Genomic DNA, 23,970 nt, shown 5'->3' with positions numbered 1-23,970 from the left:
CTGAATACTTACTGGGCAATAGCTGACTTCATACATATCGATAGGTTCTCCGTTATGAGCTGGAATTCTCCATTGTAGTTCATATCTGTCAGCATATTTTCCGTGCTGCAGTGATTCAGGACTGGGAGTGGGTGGCTGTCTCCATTTTGGTTGCTCAGGTGGCGACCTAAAAATAATTAAATCAGGTTAGAAATTCGCAGCAGAATGAATATTGCAACAAAGGCTAGTGAGGGGGATTGAAATGGAGCAGTTAGTGAAGTTGCTGAAGATAGGAAGGTGTGGCACGATCCCATGAAGAGAAAGCTAATGCACGTTAGAGGTAGTTACCTTAATAACAAAGAATTGGAGTAAGATGGATAAAGTAAGATGAAAATGAGAAAGACGGGAAAAAATAAAAAAGAATAGAGCTTTGAGTTACCTCCTCGGCATGACGACAGTAATAGGTGCTCCCCAGCTACCGCCTCCGACTATATTTACTGCCGCGAATCTAAAATCGTATGAGAACATCGGTTTTAAATCCTCCACCACGTACGGTGAGCTCACAGACCAAGTTCGGTTCTTCGCAAAGTTCCAATCATAATTGCCGTTCTCTTTGTATTGAGCAGTAAAAGCCAGAATCGGTGGATTCATTTCTTCAGCAGGTCCCACGATATTGAATGTTACTGATGTAGCTGTTAGTATTTCTTGACGCACCTGCGGGCAAAGAGGAAAGACCAACATAAGTAGGTACCTTAAGGGTCTCCCCAAACTAGTCGACGCCGTTTCGGCAAATCGCGTACGGAAAAAGCTTTATGTCAACGCAATAAGAGCGAATAAGTCGTAAATCGGCTCGGCCCACGCGAAACGACGTCTTTCGACGGGAAAACGGCGTTTTGCCGTAAAGCTGTTCGCATTCGTACGACGCTGTTTGCAGCCTACCGCACACGTTCGCATTCATAAATCTCCTTATACCGCCGTACGGTGCCGGAAAGAGTTGAAAGGCTCCGATCACGGCCGAGTACCTACGATAAGGACCGGTCAGAGCTGGTGGAAGCCGTTCAGCGTCTTCGACGGCCGAACATAGCTGACGACGGCCGAACAGAGCCGATGACGGTAAAAAAGCTGGTAAGCCTTTTTTTCCATGCCCGTCTACGTAAAATATCCATCATCACAGGTAACATGGGTGTCATATAATATGTAACAATTACCAAGGAAAATAATCTTACAGGTCTGTTCAATTTCAAACTCAGGTTGTTACTAACAACCAGTCTCCAAAAATGAGATTTACGATTGCCGATCACCCGCTGTCCTACATCTGTTCGTCGGACTCAACGGCTGTACGTGTGCTGTCTGACGTCTCGACGGCAGGACGGAGCACGGGAGAGCCGACCGTCGCTTTACAACTGTTGCGATAGCAAGTCGCAGGCGATCGGGCGTCTCTACGGCCGCAAGGAGGATGAGACTGCTAAACGCAGGTGTCCAACCGCGGAGACGGTCGATCGGGTAAATGCGAATAGTGTGGTGTAAAACACTCGGCGAAAGCCGACTCCGCGTCGACTGGTTTGGGGAGACCCTTATTTAGAAATTGTCATCTTATTAACATTTTTAATGAAAGAAATGCATACTTGAGTGACAGGTCCCGGCACAAAGGCTTCCCTGAGTTCTGTTGAATGAACGGCTTCGCCGTGTCGGTTGGTGGCGATGCATTTGTAATGTCCATACAGAGTTCGCGCAGTTGGAGTTACTCTTACGGTGCTGTAAGGCCCTGCTCCATAAATCCTCACATGGGGTGTTTCTACCAAGTCCAGCTCGTGAAACCTGATTAAGGAAAATAAAAAGTGTTTAATGTCTTATTAAAATACAGAAACGATCCTGCGAACATTGTTGAACACCAAAACCATACCTCCATTTGATAGTTGCGTTGGGGATACTCTCCGCTATGCAACTGATATTCACTGGTTGGGAATTCCAACTCCAAACCAATGGTATATTTTGATTGGGGTTAAATACAGGCCTGAATTCTACCATCAGATGTCCATTCTTCCTTGCCTCGCCACCTTAAAATATTGTTCAATTAGAATCCGTTAGGTTTTTAAAAATAAGATTTCACATAGGTATTTGGTTTCTCTCTTAAGTATTAGAACTTTTTTTTAAGTACTTACCGTCATTATTTGCTATACATTCGTATAAACCATCATCTGTTCTATTTACGTTTGAAATAGTAATTACTGCACTAGATTGCATTTGATCACCGGTTTGATGAGAGCTGGTTTCAATGTTTATTCTGAAACAATACAACGCTAAATCAATATGGTTCATGATTATGAACTAAAACTGTTGTCAGACAAATAAAATAATAGAAATTGAATACGGATTGTGCTGTTAAGTTTGACCGTGAAAACTTGTTCAAAAACAAACAGGAAAATAATATAGACTTTTTTTATAAGCGACCCCTTTGCTGTGTTCGTAACAGAGTACAACTTTTGGCGACATAATTTGTTTGATTTTTATAAAGAGTGGAATTCACTTTTGGCGTTGGCATTTTCCAATACATATGATTTAAGTAAAAACAATCAGGTTACACTTACCTTCCATCATCGTTAGGTCCATTTACAAAAGGTTCTGTCATAGAATGTTTACGGAACCTAATCCTAGGTGCAGGTCGTCCTGTAGCTTTGCATTCTAACCGCCCTTCGGCCTTTTCAGCGACAGTCATATTATGCAACTCGAATATCTTCGGTGGAACAAGCACTTCTACTTCGATTTCAGTTTCGTTTTGACCAGCCTGGTTGACAGCGCTGCATATGTATTTACCGTAATCTCCTGCTTCGACTCTATCGAACGTTAGCATTCCAGTGATTTCGTTTACGCTAAATCGAGATGTACTTGCCAAATTCTGTAAAAATCAACAAAGACATACCAGTTAAAAACAACTGTGGACGGCAGCAGGACCAGAGCAGGGTCGATCATCTAGCATATTTTTCATTCGAATTTTCGCTCAACTGAATCATCGTTTTAACACCTGTTTGATTTTTTTTACTTAATTGTTTATTTACTTTTTTCGGGGCTGGCTTTATTAATAGATCGCTCGCCGAAGCTAGAAGAGGAAAACCACGAGCAAACTACATACAGCAACTAAAAGGAAAATCAAATGCCGTGTCTTACAGGGACCTAAAGAAATTGGCCAATTACCGCGAAAACTGACGTCTACTTGACCGACAAGAGCCATTCTCTTAAATGATGATGATCGCGATAATCACTAAACAGTTTATAATTTAGAAGTGTGCCAGTCACAAGTTCTTATGTAGGTAAATATTAAGAGTAATGATAAGAAACTTACCTCTCGTGTCGATGCTTTAATCCAGGAGTATTTCGGTGGGGGTTTGCCTCTAGCTTTGCATGTGATGGCAGCAGATCCTCCTTCTTTAATTTCCACCCTTGGCTCACGCTCTTCCATCTCCGGTGCAGTGTAAACCTAGAATCAATTGATTCAATAAATACTTGTAACCATAATTATGCTGATTGAACTACTTTTTATGTTTTTTGCTACTCACCTCAAGTTTTATATTCCTTTCTGCAAGTTCACCAGTTTGGATGACAACAGCTCGACAAGTGTAAGTCCCATCGTCACTTTCTTCGATGTTTTTGATCATTAGACCATTGGCATGAATAACATATCTGTCGCCAGTCGAGATCTAGAAAAATAATTCAGTTGTAACTATTATATTCTAGTTATAAAACGTGCATGGGCGATAATAATAACCTGTCTATATAATCTAATAACCTGTTCATTAGAATTTTTTTTTACCAACTATTAAGCAGATTATCCTAGGCCTTCGAAATTATGTATCGTCACTTTTTTGTGTACCTACTCTATTACATATTTAAATCTATTGTGGATAAATTTACCGAAGTTCCTTCTTTGAACCAATCAACAGACGGCGCAGGCTCAGCAGCTACCTCACACATCACTTTGAAGTCTTTGCCCTTAGTTGCGAATTGATTCTCGTTAGCGTTGATCCATGTAATGGCAACTGAAATAAGAATACGTATTAAAATATATTCATGTTATGTATCGTTAATACATTTATCCATGATATCGACGACGAGCGTGTAATTATAATAAGTAATATGGGTAGTTAACTTTGAACTTCACGACCTAGATCAGATGGATTTTTAATAGAACATCTTGCATATCGATTGTTATGACACTTTCATCTTTAGTTTATTTTCTTCTGTGAACTCCCATGTTTCATTGTAACTTTAGTCGAGTTTTGGGGATTAACAGCTGTGATCGAAGCTCTCGCCATGTATCAACATGTATCCCTTGTTCACGATGTTACGAAAGCACTCTGTGATGGAGCACTATCTTCTCTAACTTTAAATAAAATATTAAAATAAAAACGTACCAAAGGTGTCTAAGACGACGCTAGCGCTCATGGGTTCGTTGGTGTAGGCGGACACGCAGGTGTACTTGCCAGCCATGGCGGGTGTGATCGACGATATGTACAGCGTTTGCAGCTGTTTCGTGGGGCTCGACTCCGTGTAGATCTCTGGTCGAGTGCTCGGGCTGTTGAAAAGTTACAAATATCATGAGAAGGTACGACGTATCGAAATTTGAAAACGGATCGCAAAATACCGCAACGATTGTCATGCATTAGGAGGTGACCTATGTCCTTTAGTGAATACGCTGGTAAAAAGGAATATGAGGAATCTTCTTATTATAGAAGATCTAAGCCTTCGATTGGAATATTGTATTTATAAAAGAGAGAGAGAGAGAGAGAGAGAGAGAGAGAGAGAGAGATAGAGAGAGTATTAAATTAAATATCTTATTTAAATCTTAGGAAGCTCTTTAAACACTTGAATAATATAATAACTTAGGTCTTTCCATGGCTACTGCGAGTCGAATTTGGAATTAGATGCCATGACTTGGCACTTGAACTATCCTAGCATATAGCTGTTTAGATCATCTACTTTTTGGTCTATTTTGAGTCGATCCAAAACACCGAAGTTTACGGGCGGCTGGATCTATAAGGCCTGCGGCTAAAAGATAATCTAAGTACTAAAAATACTTACGAAGCAGCATTGATGACCTGACCCTTAGGGTCCTTCCACTGCGGCTGCGTGACGAGCGCGGGATCCGGCGTGTTGGCCTGGCAGGTGAGCACTACCGACTTGCCCACCGCCACCGTCTGCTGCTCCTGCTTCGGGAATATCTGCAGGCTCTGCGCTGAACATCCTGGGAACAATGAAAATATCTTTAGAAGTTTTTTCTTTAAAAGGTGAAAGTAAGTAGAAGTGGAGACGGTAATATCGAAGCACTGATAGGCTTTGTAGACGGTGAGGTGGTTAGATTAGTTTTCTCCTTTTCACGAAAAATAAACAGAATGGCTGTCAATTTTCAGATATATTTTTTTAGGAAATATTAACTAGCTGCAGAAGGCAGTGTGTTTAGTTTTTTTTTTGTTCAAAATTGCTATTGTGTTAGTCTGCATCTTTACAAAAGAGTTTTTAAACCGCAGGTATCCTACACTCAAATAAAGAATTAAAAAATCCACGTTCATTATTTCGACGGTAATTTAGGAAAATTTCGCTATATCAAAAAGAAAACAGGAAAGTTTGTTGCCTGCAGCGGAGCAATGTTTAATTAACTTTACTGCTATTTATTTCGAGGCACGTGACGCTGTAACTCTTAGTTAGTTAGCCTTCTGTCATAGCACACAGATTTCCGACAGCGATGTAACTTTAGGTATACAAAAACCTTTAAAACGAACTGTAAAATGTACCTACGTATGAGGCAATAACTGATGAAAGTGACTTAAGATTGACACTATAAGGCACTATTGGTACTATAGATGCATTTGAGACCTAGGTTTTTAGTCTAGACTTGAATATGAGGTGTTTTAAAATAACTAGTCAGTGAGTCTTAGAATTTGCGAAGTATAAAAGTCGCTCGTGAATTTGTAAATAATTTTTATCTCGAGAATGTATTTTTTTTTATCGATGAAGGACATAAATCGACAGCGCTGGTGGCCTAGCGGTAAGAGCGTGCGACTTGCAATCCGGAGGTCGCGGGTTCAAACCCCGGCTCGTACCAATGGGTTTTTCGGAACTTATGTACGAAATATCATTTGATATTTACCAGTCGCTTTTCGGTGAAGGAAAACATCGTGAGGAAACCGGACTATTCCTAACAAGGCCTAGTTTACCCTCTGGGTTGGAAGGTCAGATGGCAGTCGCTTTCGTAAAAACTAGTGCCTACGCCAAATCTTGGGATTAGTTGTCAAGCGGACCCCAGGCTCCCATGAGCCGTGGCAAAATGCCGGGACAACGCGAGGAAGAAGAAGATGAAGAACATAAATTCTTCGTATACAAATTATACCATTCGTGCGTTTTGCTTTAGGAATTCTCACTGCTGTTTAAATAAGATCCGAGAAAGAGAAGAAGATGATGTCACAAGATAATTTCCCAACTAAAATCAGAGTTGTGTGCAGCCCTGAAAGTTATGTCTAGCTGAGAATAGCTGGCGGTTTCAGTTGCCTGAAAAGTTTGGTAATAACAGAGGTTAACTAACACACCTAGAGTAACATAAAATAAATTCATTACTAAATCTTAGACCTAAAAAAGCATTTTCTTACTGGCGACCATCGGTGTATTCAAGCTTTCGCTCTTAGATATTATAAGTACCGTTAAAAAAAAACCGTCAATATTTATTGCACATGCATTTTATCATATTGATGCGTGGTCTCTATCAAATAAAATTTTCTCACATTAACATCTCAACTCAACAGGGAGCGCGTCTGGCTTTTCCGCATAGAAAAGTTTATGCAAGTATTTTCAATGCAAAGTTGAAATGGAAAACCCTTTACTTTATTCAAAATATCAATGTTTGAGATAAAACCTTATCCTTAAAATAAAGGGTTGCTTTATCCCTCTCTTGAAATATTGTGTAATTAGTGTCAACTTTCCGCAGAGAACGTGAACGATGTTACTGGCAGGAGACTTACTTATCAAACTTGCTACGAAAATGTCAAGTGTTTTATTAAGATTTATACAATTGTGTAGTATTGACATACCAAAATAAACTATGAACTGCAGATTTATTGAGGCATATGCACTTAAATAAAATGAACAATATTTGTACATACATATAATAACGTCACATCAGATCTTTACGTCTACGAACTTATTGACGTATCCGTCTTGGCTAAAATTTATGTATTTGTATAGAATCATAAACTCATAATTAATGATGAGCATGTTGTGATGAGCACACTGTCTTATTTAAACTGTTTATTATGATAATACCTAGATACGACTTACGTTATTCTAAGTAAAATGTAATTAGTGGATAACTGTCATTGGCCATCTGTTATGTAATCACTCATATGTAAAACTTTTATTTACGGCTGTTGTCCTAAATATCAATAAATAAATAAAGATTAATTAAGAATAATATAAAAAATATTTCAATAATATATTTCGCTGTTATTCTTTGGAGTTACATTACTTGATACCGTGTCAGTTTTGCGTACGCGTTGTCCCGGCATTCTTGCCAAAGCTCATGGGAGCCTGGGGTCCACTTGGCAACTAATCCCGAGAATTGGCGTAGGCACTAGTTTTTACGAAAGCGACTGCTTTTTGACCTTCCAACCCAGATGGTAAACTAGACTTTATTATTTAGTCCGGTTTCCTCACTATGTTTTCCTTCACCGAAAAACGATTGGTAAACATCAAATGATATTTCGTATATAAGTTCCGAAAAACTCATTGGTATGAGCCGGGGTTTGAATCCGCGGCCTCCGGATTGCAAGTCGCACGCTTTTTTTCTGGAAACTGTCAATCATGAATTTCCATCATGAATAAATGCATGGGAATTTTCAGATAAAATTATATTTCCCTTTTAGTTACGTGGAGAATAGCTTTTAGATATTAAATATAGTTTATAAAATATATTCCCTTATAAGTTTCCAAGTACCTAATCTTTAAATGTGCATTTCTCTTATGGCTACTAGCCGTATCCATTAAATAAGTTTGTATCGTTCGCTGCTATCTTTATCTAAATCTCGCACTGCAGTCTACCTATTCGCAATTAATTTTGTACGTTACTGTAAGTTCATCACCAGTATAATTTGAACCACATGGTCGTAATAACCAACCTGATCATGGGTCTGACTAACGTTGGTATACCATTAGCGATAGAAGTATAACAGCAAAGGTGTTATCTAAGAACTCGAGGGTGTCTGCCTCATTCACTACAGTGTACATACGCTTGTGTATGTACATATGGTTGTGTATTACATGTGGATTAAGAAAGCTTCGTTTACGTCAAGAAGAGAGAATGATAGATACTCGTATATAGTTTAGTGATATTCATCAAGTTTGTAGTATCTCGATCGACCACACTGATGCTTATCACATTCACTGCCAGCGCGAGCTACGCGCTGCGAGCGTAGCAAATTACATAGGAGAACCGTATGTAGCGAAAAGTGCCTACGAAATGAGAACCCGCCTAGCGGGTCGCTGGCAGTGATTGTATTAAGATTAAAATTCAGGTGTGATCGATTTTAACGAATCCCATTATCCTTTACATAGGTTAGGTTTTTTTCATGCCCATCTTGAAAAGTTACGCGTATCAGAGAAAAACCAAATTATGACTAACGAAAATGCGGACAAACAATACAATATGATTTAATACTTTATGGGAAACAATACAGACCCACGATTTTAATCTAAAGCGCTCATTGGCTTCTCTTGCACTCCGAGAAAAAAGACGTTGTTGATGCAGTCGTAAAAAGTATTTTATACATGCTTAAAGTAATAAAAAAGATACCCAATTCCAACAAGAACATAACTAGGGAACGTTTAAATAACTACAGTTCACAGCAGCTACTATGCCTATGTCATGATAGTAAGGCAAATCTAAAGCTTTTTCTCTCTTTACGAGGGTTTTCTATAGTGTACGTTTTTATGATAAAATACTCGTATATACACATTTTAAATTCAAATGAAAAAGTTTATGAAACGTGTAGCGTTAATAAAATTTCCATACGGCTTACGGACCCTAATATCTATATCATAATCATATTCTCCGTGCGTAGGTCGTCACATCTTCAGCTGTTGACAAGTATCGCTGTATCGCCCGCCGGGAGGCTGCGTTGGCTCCGAAACTTATTACGACGCCATTTGTTCAGAATCACAAATGTATTTTTCCTGGCTTCATTGTACTTACCGCTTACACGCCGCAAGAGAGTATTCGCCTCAGGACAACCCTAGTAAGCTGGTCCTCTGGTTACATCATAGAGATCACAATGTTAAAGTTTTCCTGGTTTGTTCCAGTTGAAGGCTTGTCTATATTCGTAAAGCAACAGGAATAGCGCTTGCAGCGGAGACGCATGGAGTTTTTTACAATGTTTTAAGTATGCAGTCCGCGTTCCATAGACCCTTCCCTCCCTCTCCCAACGAGCAGCATTTTATACGACTAGCAAAATTACGTCTACGACAAAACAACAAAATTATACAGAATCGGAAAAGTCATTTCAGCAATAAATTCTCTAGATAATTTCTTAAATAAGAGCTTGTCAGTGTAGATGAAAATAAACGAGACAGATAACAAGATTTATGTTGATTTAGCAATGATGAAAACCGACGGACGAGGGAGATGAACTTTTATTATATAAAAAATAACTCGAGGAAAACCTCTGGCACACGGGCATGCAAATTGGCTGGGGGAATTTGTATTGAATTCCCATATGAAAGAACCATCCCGCAGGTTTTATGGCGTACGAAGTGAATTTTTGAAGATGGACTCCGACAAGGGAATATCATTGGGATTTTGTTTTTGAGTAAAAAGTTTAAAGGATAAAACAAGCGTTAATCTCCATGAATTTACAATTGGATTTAACGATCCCCAGAGCAGTATTTAACAAGAAAACTTTCGCAGTACGGAAAGACGTTATATGCAAGATCGGCGCATCAAAGCCTTCTATGAATTTTGCAGACATTTATACCTCGGAGGCATAAGAGAATTGAGCTGCTTGTGTACTCTCTCATCCTTTCATCTCTATATAACTTTTCATTAAACTATAAGCTTTCTGCTTGTACAAGAAGGTTGATTTTCTAGTTGCATAAATGCATAAGATACGCGCTTGGTGAAATAGGCGGTCATGAAATTACACGAACGGGCATCGGGGAGAGAGGGGAAGGACAAATTCGCCAACGAGGGGACAAGTGAAATAAGCGAGCGGCGGATTAAAGGGTTTGCGGAAAATTTGTATGCTTCATAACGGCTCCCCACTCGGTTTTGTATTACCAATTATGTTCATTTAATTCCTAACAAGCTCTTCGGTCGGATTTGCGGATGCGTGACGGAAAATTCATTAACGAGCCTCTGTTGTTCTGCTGAAATGACTGCCGAGATGTGTACTGTACAGATGTAGAATCTAATTTGCTAAAACCCAGGCACTGCGGCGCCGGTCCGACGATAAAGAGGAGAAAATTGTGGGCGCCACTGGCCGTCAGCAGTCAACATTATGTATCATTATGGTTACAAACAGCATATAGTCTTACATATATCTATATGTTACGTAATATGCATCAAAAATGTTTGCTTACTTGACACATATTTGGCATTATAGGCCTTCTTTATTAATTTAAGTAGTAACTGTATTATTTTTGGACTGTACCGACCGAATTAAGAATTTTTTATCATGCATACATGATTATACAGGGTGAAATTGTTAATTGTTATGTTTGACCATACGCCGAGGGGTGAATATGTCGGTCATACTGAACAACTTTTACTATGGGGTTAACCCAGAAATGGCGAAAAAAATCAGCTGTTGCATAGAAAACATTGACATGTAACTCACCAAAATATATGATGTATGATTTCGGTGTTGGCCCCTTAGTAAAAGTTGTTCAGTATGACCTACATGGATATGTATTGGGCGTATGGTCAAACAAAACAATTCAACCTACATTTACAATTACATCGCAATTTAAAATACAACCAGAAAAAAAAGGAATTCTAAATACAAATTTAGTTGCTTATATGTGTTCGCCAAACCTTTTACGAGACAGAAAACGGACTGACGTAAAAAACGACCCTTTCCCCTAAACACCTTTTAACATCACCTTTGACTCGTACAATAGGCAAATCGTAATACGGCGGTGCAACGAACCGAGACAGTTTCAGGTCTACCGGAGACGTCCCTTGGCCCCATTGGAAATCAGTCTCAAGACCGCACGGTGATCCACTCTGTATAGGTACACACAGTGTATATCCGGATAACTCAAGTACGACAAGTTACATTGTTTCAATATTGCAACAATATTATTTCTCGGGAATAATAATTCAATTTTGTTTAGTAGTTTTCTTGTAAAAAGCGAATTTCATCTCGCTACTGCAATAAAATAACAATTGATAATTCACTTTTGGCATGCTTTGCCACTGATCAGTACATCCCAACATTCAACTAAAGCATGCACATATTATGTTTTTAACACAGCCAGAATTTTACCTTAGAATACGGAAGTTAAAATCGCATAGTAACATTTTGAAGATTTTTGACGTGTTAAAGAAACTAGAAATGATTTCTCAAATAAAGCTTTTTTTTGCGTTAACAATTCCTCTGGTCCAGCAGTCTTTTTCCCAATTAGGCACCGAAATCTTTGGCTGAACTTGGATTGGTTTTCGGGCCCTCCCTTATTCTTATTCAGTAGAGAATTTGAAAATAAAACATTGCAAATACGAACAGGGTATAGTGATTAATCGCGTGGGCATTATTTCCCAATTAAGCCCACCTTCCCCATTGCCAGGGGAGCGTCGGCGAAGTTGGAACAAACAGGATTGTGCTCCGTCTGTTGCCTAACACCCCGAAATCTGTTGACGATAGAAAAGCCGAAAATTAACGTTGCGCGCATAATTAAGGAACTCGGTATGTTAGTTGGTTCTAAGCACATAAGTTGTTGTCTAAGTCTGTCTGTTATACTCGGAGAATTTCCGATATCTTCAAAATTAGGAACAATTACAACACCTGCGCTGATAGACATAGTCACAATGGTCAAAACCAATTTCCCTCTTTAATTAGTTTTTAAAAGTTAAAGGCACAACTATGTTGCCATTCAGTACCATTCAATATTCGCTCATTCAATATAATTGTGCAATATAAGCTGTATTTGCACGCATGACAACCTTAAAAAAATATAAAAGTTATATAGTTTTTGATTTTATTAAGCAGTATTCACACGATCATACACGTCGGTCTTACACGACTATCCTATAGCTTGAAATGATGCTGACCTGGTCGTATAGACGTAGCCCGCAGCTATATTAATTGGCTGTATGCGTTTTTCTTAGTGGATTACATGTTTTTAAAAAGTAAAAAACAATACAGTATTAACTTTCCCGTCCGCTAAAACACGACAATAATGGTTCGAATTTTTTTAATTTGAGTTTGACCATAACGAAGAACTTCCCGTACTATTTTAGTTACAATAAGGGGAACATTTCCGAGCATATTGGAGAAAAGATACTTTATTTTATTTTAATTTTATTATTTTTCGGTAAGCTTGCCGAATGCCATTCCTTAATAAACCTAACAATTTTTAGCGTCTGTTTTCCTTTGTTGTAAACAGACGATAATAGAATCTGACAAGCCAGTTCACCCCATTTGACATGTGACTCCTCAGGCTCCGAAAAGGCCGTCTGAGGGAAATGAGATAAATTACAGCTGTGGTTTGTTTGTTCAACGAAAGGGGCCAAACCACCTGCGGCGGAACGTTACTCATCTCGCAAAGCTCTTGTAATCGAAGAAAAGCGTAATGATTCTGCACAAAAGCGTCGTAACCTAACTCGAACCAGGTGCTCGGGTTCCTGGGATTACCATTAACGTGCCTATTTAGAGTAAACGAACATCCGTAATAATAAATTTCCAAGGTAATGCCGCTAAACTTGGCTAGGGGCGTCGTCATTATCAGTTTAGCGGGAGGGTCTGAAAAATATAAAAAGGCCGATCTCCGAAAGCCGTTGAGTGCGAGGGCGTAACGAAGTGTGGCCCACTTAAAACAATAGCTAAATACGAGGGTCGATCCGCGAGCCTATTGTGCTCAAAACCGGAGACCACTCAATATGTGCTGAATTCGTGGAATTTTTATGGGGAGCGTTTGGAGTCAGTTATTGCTTTGGATATTTACGGCGTCCCGCGGGCCATATAAATTTGAGTCGTTTTTGGAAACCGCTCAGCCTGTTGCGTAAACCGTAAGCGTAAGTATAAAGTTTATATTGTATGAGTTATTGTTAAAGTTGACTTGTAAATACCAGTAATGTTCGTATTCGGTAGGATAAAACTACCTGCAAAGATAATTATATCTTCTCTTAATACTTAACATAAGTATTCAATTCATGATGCATAACGGAAGGGCCTAAATTTTTATTTGCGGAGGGTAATTTTTACGTCAAGTCAATTTAAATTCATATTGCATAATAATTTTCACCTCTCCAAAAACATAAGATATCGCAAATTGATCCAATTTTACCCCTGTCTTTGTCAGACCATTAATTACTACTTGATGCTAACCCCCGCACCCCTTGCACCCCGCAACCCCAGTGCAACCCCGGTTTATTGGCCGCAAACAAACCTAGCCTTCACCCCGCATTTGTTTATTACCTCTGCGAACTTCAACTGTAATTGACTTTTACGAAGGTATTTCGGTTTGTTTTAACGAAGAATGTAATGGAAACGAAACTTATTGAAAGGTCTTCACTTGCAAAGATAACCGTTTTGTTCGTATTTTATACCTAATTAGGTACACATATATATTAAATATGTGGTTCAGTATGTTTTATGTAAGGTGTATTCAGGTTAAAAAAGGGGCGGATAGTTTCGAAACGGGACTCGTATTACGAAGGAATATAAGTGAATTTTAAATGATTTTCGGGGTAACCCAATTTCCGAAATTAACTAAAAACATTTTATTGGCGATTTTTGCTTCTTTTGGCCTCAGAAATGCGTGGTTATAATTATTCGGGTTCTTCGTGTCGCACCGTGTATAGATCTACTAACTCGAAAACCGACGTTTGAACGTTTCTGCTATAACTAGTTCTTACCTTAATTCACTAGTTAAATTAACTTTTAAATCAAAAATCCGTGATGCAGACCAAAGAATTAATGAAACTTGTAAAGACTGCGGTTTGTCTGCTATCCGAAGAATGTGATGACGTCACGATCCGGTGGGGTCAAAATGATGCTTTTATTATTAAAAGGAAGTAAGTGCATAGTATTTGATAGACATTTATAACGTCCTATCTACGCAGTCCTCGGACCACCTACGCGTCGATTACAGTCAATTCTCAACCGAGGCTAATCTCACTTTAGTTGTGGATGAATCAACTTTTTCTTGTTTTTTGCAAGAATTGCCCATAATTATTATTAGTTCACTTTTTGTAAGTTTCAACATGGTTAAAATAAAATAAAATATATGCCAGATCCGGTAGAAATAAAAATACGTAAATTTCTTTATTAAAAAAATTGGGTGACCCAGTTGACGAACCCTTATTTTCATACAGAAGTGTGGGAAAAGTTATAAAATATCAAATCATGATAAGAAATATTACATTAAGTACAAGCTACTTGTTTATCTGTTTTTATATAATAAGAATAATTACATAAAATGAAAATATTTTTTTATCACTTTTTATTAACCAGTTAAATTTTACCGAAAATACCATTTGTAGCGCCGTGCATGAAAACATTTTTAAAGCGCGCAATTTTTACCGTATTACAGTTAATTTTGCGTGTAATATTATGCAGTTTCTTCTGAGTTTCGATTTACATTTCAGTGTACCTAGTCATTGAATAAATATGTATAAATATTACTGGTTAAATTAAACACATCGACTTAGTCCCGCGGTAAGCTCAATAAGCTTGTGTAGTCGGTACCAGACGAAGATACATACATAAGTATACCATAATAGATAAATATTTGAATAATTAATACGTAGTAAATATCACAATTCGAAAACAAATGTCCGTAATAGGAGTTATAATGCAAGTTAATCGGGTTCGAATCCCGGTAAGGGCATTTATTTGTGTGACGAGCACAGATGTTTGTTCCTGAGTCATGGATGTTTCTTATGTATTTAAGTATTTATAAATGTGTATATATGTGTAATGTGCTTTTGTGTTTAAGCCGGTCAACCTGTTCGCTGTTGCCTATATTCATTGTAGTATTATTTAAATGAAACGAATTAATTTAGATGGTCACCCTTATCATCGCAATAAAACTTGTGTAACTTCAAAGGGAAATGCCGACCCGCGAGGAATGCCAATTTGTTTTGGCAAGATAAACGCCCCGATTTCTAAAACGCGTAATTAAAATTATTCGGTGAAATATTGATTAGAAACAGCTTTGTAAGAGGCATGCTGAATTAAATAATAGGCGAATTATTGATATTTTAATTCGTTCTGAGTTGGTTCTTTTCGGTCAGTGATGGTTATAATCAGATTCTGATACAAAATATTATTAAATGTTGACTTGTTGTCACGGACTTTCGATCGTAGTATCATTTATAAGTACACATTTTATTATTATTATAGGGTAATCTTCTCAAGGAGGCAGACCAAAAAAGAGATGGCAGGAAGACCTCAACGCTCTTTGCAGCGACTGGCGGGAACACGCACTAAACCGTGATGGGTGGCCGAAGACAGGCCTTTGCCTAGCAGTGGGTCACAAAATAGGCTATTAAAAAAGGACAATCTTACATAAACCGATCAAGTTCCAAAGTAATATAAATAAGGCCTGTGTTGTGTGAGCTAGACGACGTTATATTTAGTATATATTTCTATATCTATATAGGAAACAGCCATAAGTCGGGAATCAACTCCGTGATAAACACACAAATAGATGTCCTTACTAGTATGAGAAACGGTTTAACTGCATAAATTCACTGTAGACTACGGTCTGACAACACCAAGTAGGTACATTATTTACATCACACAGTAAAATAGCAAGCGTTCTGCAATTTAATTACCATGGCAATCACGCTTGTCCTCTTCAGAAGTAGTGATGTCCATTTGACATATTGCCATTTCAAACTTCATGGCTATCACAAAATTAGCGATGTGAAAGCCCTTTCTGTCACTTTATTTTCTATCAAATTGCGCGTATTAGAAGTATCTATGAAAACGGATTTATCTGCATGATATCAACTGCATAGATTGCACGTATTCTGACAGCATCAAGTACTCTATTATTTACGCCACAAATGTAAAGTAGCAGGCTTTGACTTTGCCACTAATAAAAAAAGAGCGAGCGGTAGTCAGGCACATTCTATCAAATTAGAATCTAGCGTTTATGACGTCGGGTCTGTATTAAATTAATTGCACAGACTATAGTATGAATAAATGAAATATATACATGAGCCCCAAACTAAGCAAAGCCTGTATTATGGGTACAAGGCGAAGATATACATACTTATATAGATAAATACATACTTATATATTTATCTGCATATCATTAACTGCATAAATTGCACGCAGTCTGACAACATCAAGTGCATTATTTACGTCACATATTAAATTAGCAGGCGATCTGCAATCTCATTACCATGGCAATAACGTGCGACCCTTGAAAAGTAGGGATGTCGCCTTTTCAAAATTATCGTCTACCACTTGTTACAATCTTAGCGATATAGTAGCCCTTTCGGTCACTTAACTTCCTAAAGAAATGCTATCTTTTATGAAAGTTTTTCTACATTAACTGCATAGACTGCACGCAGTTTGACAACATCAAGTGCATTATTTACGTCACATATTAAATTAGCAGGCATTCTGTAATCTCATTACCATGGCAATAACGGGGGCCCTGCGCGCCCGTGATTTGTATTCCGCACCTCGCCGCGTCTGACCAGATTAATTACCAGACCCATGTTTGCCAATAAGCCTGACTTTAAGGTAATCTTTGATGAAATGCAGATTTACGTGCTACCTGATAAGGAGGAGAATCAAGCCTGTAGCAAATAAATAAATAAAGATTTGAGGACAATCTTACACTTATAAAAAATTAAAAATTTCGCCAAACAGTTTGTTGGCAGTAATTGTTGTGATTATAAAAATGTTTCCTATCAAAGTGCCGTGACTTTTCTTTAATAAATAACGTAGTTCAAGTAATTTTTGTTGTTACGTAAACCATTGAGCTATATATCTTATATACTTTAAGTTATCTTGCTTCAATAAGCGCTCAACGGACTTTGTTCAAACTTACAGTACAAACAAAAACCTTAATATTTCAATGTTTCTCTTAAGGAAACATATTCCAAAATAAAAAATTCTAACGCAAACCAAAAATACGGAGAAGTTACACAAACTCGCTACAAATCACTACCATATTTACCTAAAGCTTACCGATATTTTTTCGCATCCATAATCCAAAGACAAACAGGCAAGCGTGAGCAAACGCATGTAGCTCAGAAAGCTGATCGCTCGTCCTCTGATCACGTGTTGTTTCCTGAACATTTACTACACGTATAACAGTCGTAAGAGACATTGGAAAACGCACTGAATAATTTACCTTATTATCACGCTGTAAATTTCAAATTCGAACTAATTTTATAATGGCTGTAAAGACTACGCGGGCAGGGTAGATTTTACAGGGGACTGCCAAACGTGCCACACACTTCTGTTAAGATATTAAACGAAGATGCTCAACTTTATTGGCAGTTGACAAACTAGTATAAAGTTTGAAAATAATTTAAATATCAAAAATCCCAGTTTACGTAGACTTAGGGGCAATCATCAAGCAAAAATATTTCATGACCATAAATATGATTCGGTTAAAATGTTTTCTGAAAAACAAATTGATTCCTTTTTGAAATTAATGTAATAATACCTTTGTGTGAGGTGTTTTACGCACATTAGCGTGCTGAAATCTGAAAAGATTGGTAGAGTGATTTAAGACAACTATTAGTAAATATTTTTCAAGCAGGTATGGAGATTTTGAGCAAAGCAAAAACCGCGAAGACATTGTTAGCAAGCTTTGTGTAAATAATCCTTTTCAGTGTAATTTAATCATTTTAGACCAAGTACGAGTAAGTCTCGAAATAGTTTCAAAATCTTTAGAAAATGAACAGTATGGTCTAACATCCATCGGGTTAGGAAGAACCAAAAGTGACCAAAATCCTCTTCACGTGGGTAAGTAATGAATAGCCCCTAAATAACTTAAAGCACAAGTTTAGGTAGTTCTAACCCGACACCGACACCCGTAAATTCTACGTAAGATACCACCCATTATTTAAGGCGACGTAAAACCCACATACGAATCTCTTGAGACAGATATTGTAATTGTGGTTGGCAACATTTCGTTCCCGTAATGTATGTGGGTGTTTTAAAACTATTGCGGGCGAGTTAGTTAATGTGATTTGTAGGGCTTTGAGAGTAGGGTTTATTTGGAGGTGTTTTGGTACATTATACCTCTAATTAAACTTTTTAACTTATTAGTGTTTATATCGAAAAAAAAAGCTATTCGCAAAGTAAAAATGTATCGGCATGACATGTGACGAAAAGTCACGTCCTTATTTCTAGTTATTTATAAATACTCGGAAAGAATAAAACGGATCCGTTTGAATGGATTTTTGTAAAAAAATACCTCATTTTCACTCCTTATGAGTGTAAAGCCAAATACAACCCTTCTCCTTTGGCTCCACCAACCCATTTAACCATGAGGCGATATATCACTTGACTTCGTTTAAGTAAACGGTAGCATGACGCCATCGTTGGACTCTAAAGTGAGCAAATAGTTAAGGAAACTTCCTACCGCTTTGTCGTGTATCGTGTATAATGGTATAAGGTTTAAATAAGTTTATTGTATCATTGCGTTGGGTTTCTTCTATTATTTCGTTTATTTAGGCTAGAGTTGGCCCAGACGGAAATGGCACGACCTAGACACCTTCAACAATAACTGGCCAGAAATAGCACAAAAACGGGAGCTGTGGAGATCACGGGGAGAGGCCTTCGCCCAGCAGTGAGACACTATAACGGACAAAAAAAAAGTTAGAGTTCAATATGAAGCATTAGCGCAAAATGTTTCGAATAAATACCGATGTAACCCAACATGGCCTAGAAAGACTAAGCATCTTATCAATATCCTTCAGTATTCTTTAAATCGAAACAAGTGTTAATTGACCATGAAGTAAGTAAATAGTTTCAACTTGGTAACAAAAGTACTGATATACATCACAATTCAATAGGTAACCTCCAATACCTTACACTAGCGACTCAAGAAATTTAGGACATGTTTTTGACTTCTTTCATATTCAGTACAAGATGCGTAGCCAACGGTCCAATCGTTCACGCTCCGTAGCGAACGAAACGCAACTGTCACTGTCGCACTCATATGGAAGAGTGATATTAGACAGAGATGACTACGCTACGCGCCTAGGACTGCCGGTGTAAAACCCATCAAGACTTCCAATAAGCCACTCTTTTTCAACATTGCCTCATGTGGGTACAGAAACGCATAAAAACGTCAAAGCGCTCCCCTGAGGCTCATATGAAAAACGAGATATTAATTAAATTCTCAAAAGATTCTTCAAAGTGACGGGTTGATTTAGGGCGAGTGAAATTGACTGAAGAGCCGCAAACCGCTTTATTACCATTGCGACTTTATTACGAACTCCAGCGACAAATGTGACAACGACAGTCGGGAAATTGGAAAATGTGACATGTCAAAAAAACAGGAAGTGGCTGGGCGACGATGGAAAGGGCGGGTTTTTCCTTTTCTGGGCAAGATGGATGTGTTCATTCGAAATGACTGACCGCTTTCCGATTGTTTTGATCAGGGTTATTTTTCAGCTGATATTCGTTTTACGATTTTAAGTTAACTTGGTCATTTACATTGGAACTACTATAGAAAACGGAGTATTTACCATGTATATTTGCTATAAACATAAATGGTTAATACCAAGTTTTTAAAAGTGTCATGTCCTGTCAATAGATAGCATAATCATGGGACTTTTCATGTATGGCCACAAAGTGTTGAACGAAACTATTTATACCAGTATCGAACGGTACCCGTACTTTGTAATCAGTAGGTATATCGAAGGCAATATTATTTCGTAGGTATATTTCGAGCCCTAAGTCTTTTTAGGGTTCCGTATTTATTGCTATGAAAGCTTTGGTTCCAAAATTGCGAATTCCCCCAAGTGAAAGGCAAAGCTTATTGGCACTAAACTGTCAATCATTTGTTGTCGTGAAGGCACGTTACTTCACGAGCTGCGAAAACACTTTTACTAATACGTCAATACTGACTTAAATGTACGAAGTGCGCGGCATGGGAAAAATGTGAACTTTGGTGGGACATCTTCATTTTTGACAGCTGTTCACTTTCAGATAGATAAAAGTGGCGAAACAGTTATACAAAGAGCACATAAATAAAAAGGTTATAGTTTTTGACTCTCAGTCAAAGATCGTATTTTGGGTTAATATTACAGGCGTTTCGAACGCTTAATTTTTTTTTATGACATAGGAGGCAAACGAGCAGACGGATCATCTGATGGTAAGCGATTACCGCCGCCCATGGACAACCGCAACACCAGAGGGGTTTTAAGTGCGTTTCCGGCCTTTAAGATGGGAGCGCGCTCTTTTCTTGAAGGTCGTATCGGTCCGGAAATACTGCAGATTCATTCCACAGTTTAGCTGTTCGCTCAGCTAATCTGAATGGCAGAAAGATTCTGGAGAAACGCACAGTTGAGGTCTGCCAACCATCTCAGTGGTGAGGATGGAAATGTTGTCGCGTAAGGCGATGGCGAAAAGAACCGGCAGGGATTAATCCGAATAATTCCCCTACTCCCCGTTATACCTACATGACATAGAAAGATGAAGTGTCTCTATATGTCAATGATTTGGTAGTTTAAGAGTAGTCAGAGACGACAGAGTCATTAGCTCTACCAGAAAACCAAAAATATCATTAAAATATTGAAACGTTTCGTTGTAAATGTGTCACAAAGATTAGGGAGGCCAAAACACTCTGTACAAGTTGGTGCGTTTATAGGTTCTAGTCTAGATAATCATCTAATTGTGTACGAAGTCGAGAAAACTAATACCGACCTGTTACGCATTGGCAGTAACAACATGTGGAACAAGTGAAGTTAGATTAATTCGTACTTCGTAACAATTTTATTCGGCAGTCTAGTTGGAATGAGCAAGTTTTGAATTAGTTCGGAAGTGCTCTGTATGGCGGATTGCAGGAGGTTGGGACTAGATTGACATAGTAGCAATTGTTATACTTATGGCTTTAGGTTGTATATTCAATTATATTTTTTTGAGTATATCTATATAAAAAAAATAAAAATAGGTAAGGTAAATAAAATGAGTGACGGATTGAATGTTCTGTGCAACAGTAATGTAGCTGCAATCTGAAGGCTACCTTCATTCTAAAAAAAAACACCTTTATTAAAGCTTTGTTTGCCACCGATGCGATATAAGAAAAAACTCATTGCGTGCGTAAAAAAAATGCGTCCCTCTCTGGAAATCCTTTTGGACATGTTTTGGATCAGAATTTGTCCGATTTATTTAACATGAATAAAGGAATCCAAATAGCAAACTCCTAAAATGTTTCAATGTTTTTGCATTTATTTTCGGGGCCGGTAACACACTTGTATTGCACACGTCCATGGGCTATAGTGTATGCTTGACATCAGGGTACCTACGCTCGTAATACCAATGTGTATGTCAAAAAAATTAAGTAAACACAAAAGCCAACGATAATTTTGATATAAAAATACCTGTTAAATTTTCAATTTAAAATCCCCTTATCCAGTTAAGCTATTAACACACGCGAAAACAATATCTACCCCGGGCACTCCGGTAGATGCACTAACTGGGAAGTGGCGCCCGCATAATTTTCCAATTATATTTCCCTTCCAATTTTCCGAGGTGTCGCCCGCGGCACTCGTCAAGTGCAGCCTTACGGAACCCTACTGACTACGGAACCCCAGAGTTCTACGGAACCCTCGCGGTAGTATAAATGTGCAGAAGTCAGGTGCACCGCAATTACTACTCTTTTGTAAGGTTCGAGATCGAGTCAGCGAAGCGTTGTGGGTAATTTGATTCCGCGCTCGGAATCTAGTTTTAATTAACGGTTTCTTGTAAGGTTTCTTTGGTAATTTGTGGGACTGACTGTTTTGTATATTGTTTTGATACTATTGAGCTCTATTTGGTGCAATGGATTTAGTGTAATCAAATATCGCAATGTAACGAAAATCGTATGCAAGTTCTTGCATCGTCCGAATGGGGCTTTATTGAATAAGGAATAAGTTACTAATGACGCTTGCAATATTACATTTTAACAATTACTCTAAGAGTAAATCGATACTTAATACCTTTGCAATCCTAGCTAAATAACGGTATATATTTATTCTATGAAATTCCAATTCGGGAAAAAAACGTTTTCCACTCACTAAATCTTAACAAATCGCTTTGATTTTGATGTCAATCGCTTCAGCATACTATATATAGGTTTATAGGGTTCACTTTAAAAAATGTATTGCAAATTTTGAAAAAAAAGGAAAACTTATAAACCTACTTTTTCATTGTGTCAATAACATACTAAAAAAGCGGCCAAGTGCGAGTCGGACTCGCGCATGAAGGGTTCCGTACCATTTAAGACGTATTAAAAAAAAATCTACTTGCTAGATCTTGTTCAACATTTTACCACTTTGGACACACATTTTACCACTTTGGAACTGTCTCTCGCGCAAACTATTCAGTTTAGAAAAAAATGATGTTAGGAACCTAAATATCATTTTTGAAGACCTATCCATAGATACCCCACACGTATGGGTTTGATGAAAAAATTTTTTTTTTAATTTATTGACGTATTAAAAAAAAACTATTCACTAGATCTCGTTCAAACCAATTTTCGGTGGAAGTTTGCATGGTAATGTATATCATATATTTTTTTTAGATTTTTCATTCTGTTATTTTAGAAGTTACAGGGGGGGGGACACACATTTTTTCACTTTGGAAGTGTCTCTCGCGCAAACTATTCAGTTTAGAAAAAAATGATATTAGAAACCTAAATATCATTTTTGAAGACCTATCCATAGATACCCCACACGTATGGGTTTGATGAAAAAAAATTTTTTTTTAAATTTTTATGACGTATTAAAAAAAAACTACTTACTAGATCTCGTTCGAACCAATTTTCGGTGGAAGTTTGCATGGCAATGTATATCATATATTTTTTTTAGATTTTTCATTCTGTTATTTTAGAAGTTACAGGGGGGGGACACACATTTTTTCACTTTGGAAGTGTCTCTCGCGCAAACTATTCAGTTTAGAAAAAAATGATATTAGAAACCTAAATATCATTTTTGAAGACCTATCCATAGATACCCCACACGTATGGGTTTGATGAAAAAAATTTTTTTTTTAAATTTTTATGACGTATTAAAAAAAAACTACTTACTAGATCTCGTTCGAACCAATTTTCGCCATTTGGCTACGGAACCCTAAAAATCATGGAGAATGGAAAATATTAAGAAGTGGAAAAACGTTTTCTCTTTTTGTATGGACGAAAACGTGGTACCCCTCTTAAGATAAATGAGGTTAATAAAAATTATGAATAAGTCCTAAAGTCCTAAATTTTTTTTAAAATTACGTTTGTACAAATTTCAGAAAACTTTATCAGTCCAATAATTATAAATTTCTCTCTCACCTTAAAATTGCAAACTGTATATCGTTTCCTGGCAATAAAAAACGTCTGTCATTACGATTAATTGAACAATGAAAGTGTAAGTAGTGGCAAAGCGTAGCAGAGATAAATAAATGCCTACAATGAACCAATTTGTCTAATAACTGTTATTTTGTATGTCTGAGAAAATCGAATCGATATTACTTGATGATCAAGAAAATTATTGGTTAGGCAACGGAAGCTATCTACAGAAGTATATCTAAAGTCCGCCATTTGAACATTATTTTTGTGTTTTGTGCA

The 23,970-nt window shown here is 37.6% G+C and overlaps 1 protein-coding gene and 1 long non-coding RNA gene across 8 annotated transcripts in view; one reads left to right on the top strand and one right to left on the bottom strand.

Moving 5' to 3' along the window:
- Positions 1-7,415, top strand: part of LOC133526008 (uncharacterized) — a 31,338-nt gene extending 23,923 nt beyond the window's left edge. The window contains exon 2 of the long non-coding RNA XR_009800660.1: positions 7,148-7,415. This is a non-coding gene — a long non-coding RNA (uncharacterized LOC133526008). The remainder of the gene's footprint in view (positions 1-7,147) is intronic.
- Positions 1-23,970, bottom strand: part of LOC133525999 (fasciclin-2) — a 175,327-nt gene that overhangs the window by 6,028 nt on the left and 145,329 nt on the right. For all 7 annotated transcript variants that reach the window (XM_061862455.1, XM_061862456.1, XM_061862457.1 and 4 more), the window contains exons 2-12: positions 5,056-5,218; positions 4,389-4,549; positions 3,889-4,013; positions 3,534-3,674; positions 3,320-3,454; positions 2,568-2,875; positions 2,142-2,263; positions 1,883-2,036; positions 1,605-1,797; positions 419-693; positions 13-166 (exon numbers count right to left, since the gene is read on the bottom strand). In XM_061862455.1, the coding sequence (XP_061718439.1) occupies positions 13-166; positions 419-693; positions 1,605-1,797; positions 1,883-2,036; positions 2,142-2,263; positions 2,568-2,875; positions 3,320-3,454; positions 3,534-3,674; positions 3,889-4,013; positions 4,389-4,549; positions 5,056-5,218 (1,931 nt within the window). The remainder of the gene's footprint in view (positions 1-12; positions 167-418; positions 694-1,604; positions 1,798-1,882; positions 2,037-2,141; positions 2,264-2,567; positions 2,876-3,319; positions 3,455-3,533; positions 3,675-3,888; positions 4,014-4,388; positions 4,550-5,055; positions 5,219-23,970) is intronic.

The sequence above is a fragment of the Cydia pomonella genome, chromosome 15 (assembly GCF_033807575.1).
Source record: "Cydia pomonella isolate Wapato2018A chromosome 15, ilCydPomo1, whole genome shotgun sequence".
NCBI classification, from domain to species: domain Eukaryota; kingdom Metazoa; phylum Arthropoda; class Insecta; order Lepidoptera; family Tortricidae; genus Cydia; species Cydia pomonella.
The sequence above is the reverse complement of the archived record's forward strand: the minus strand, read 5'-3'. Positions and strand labels throughout refer to the sequence as shown.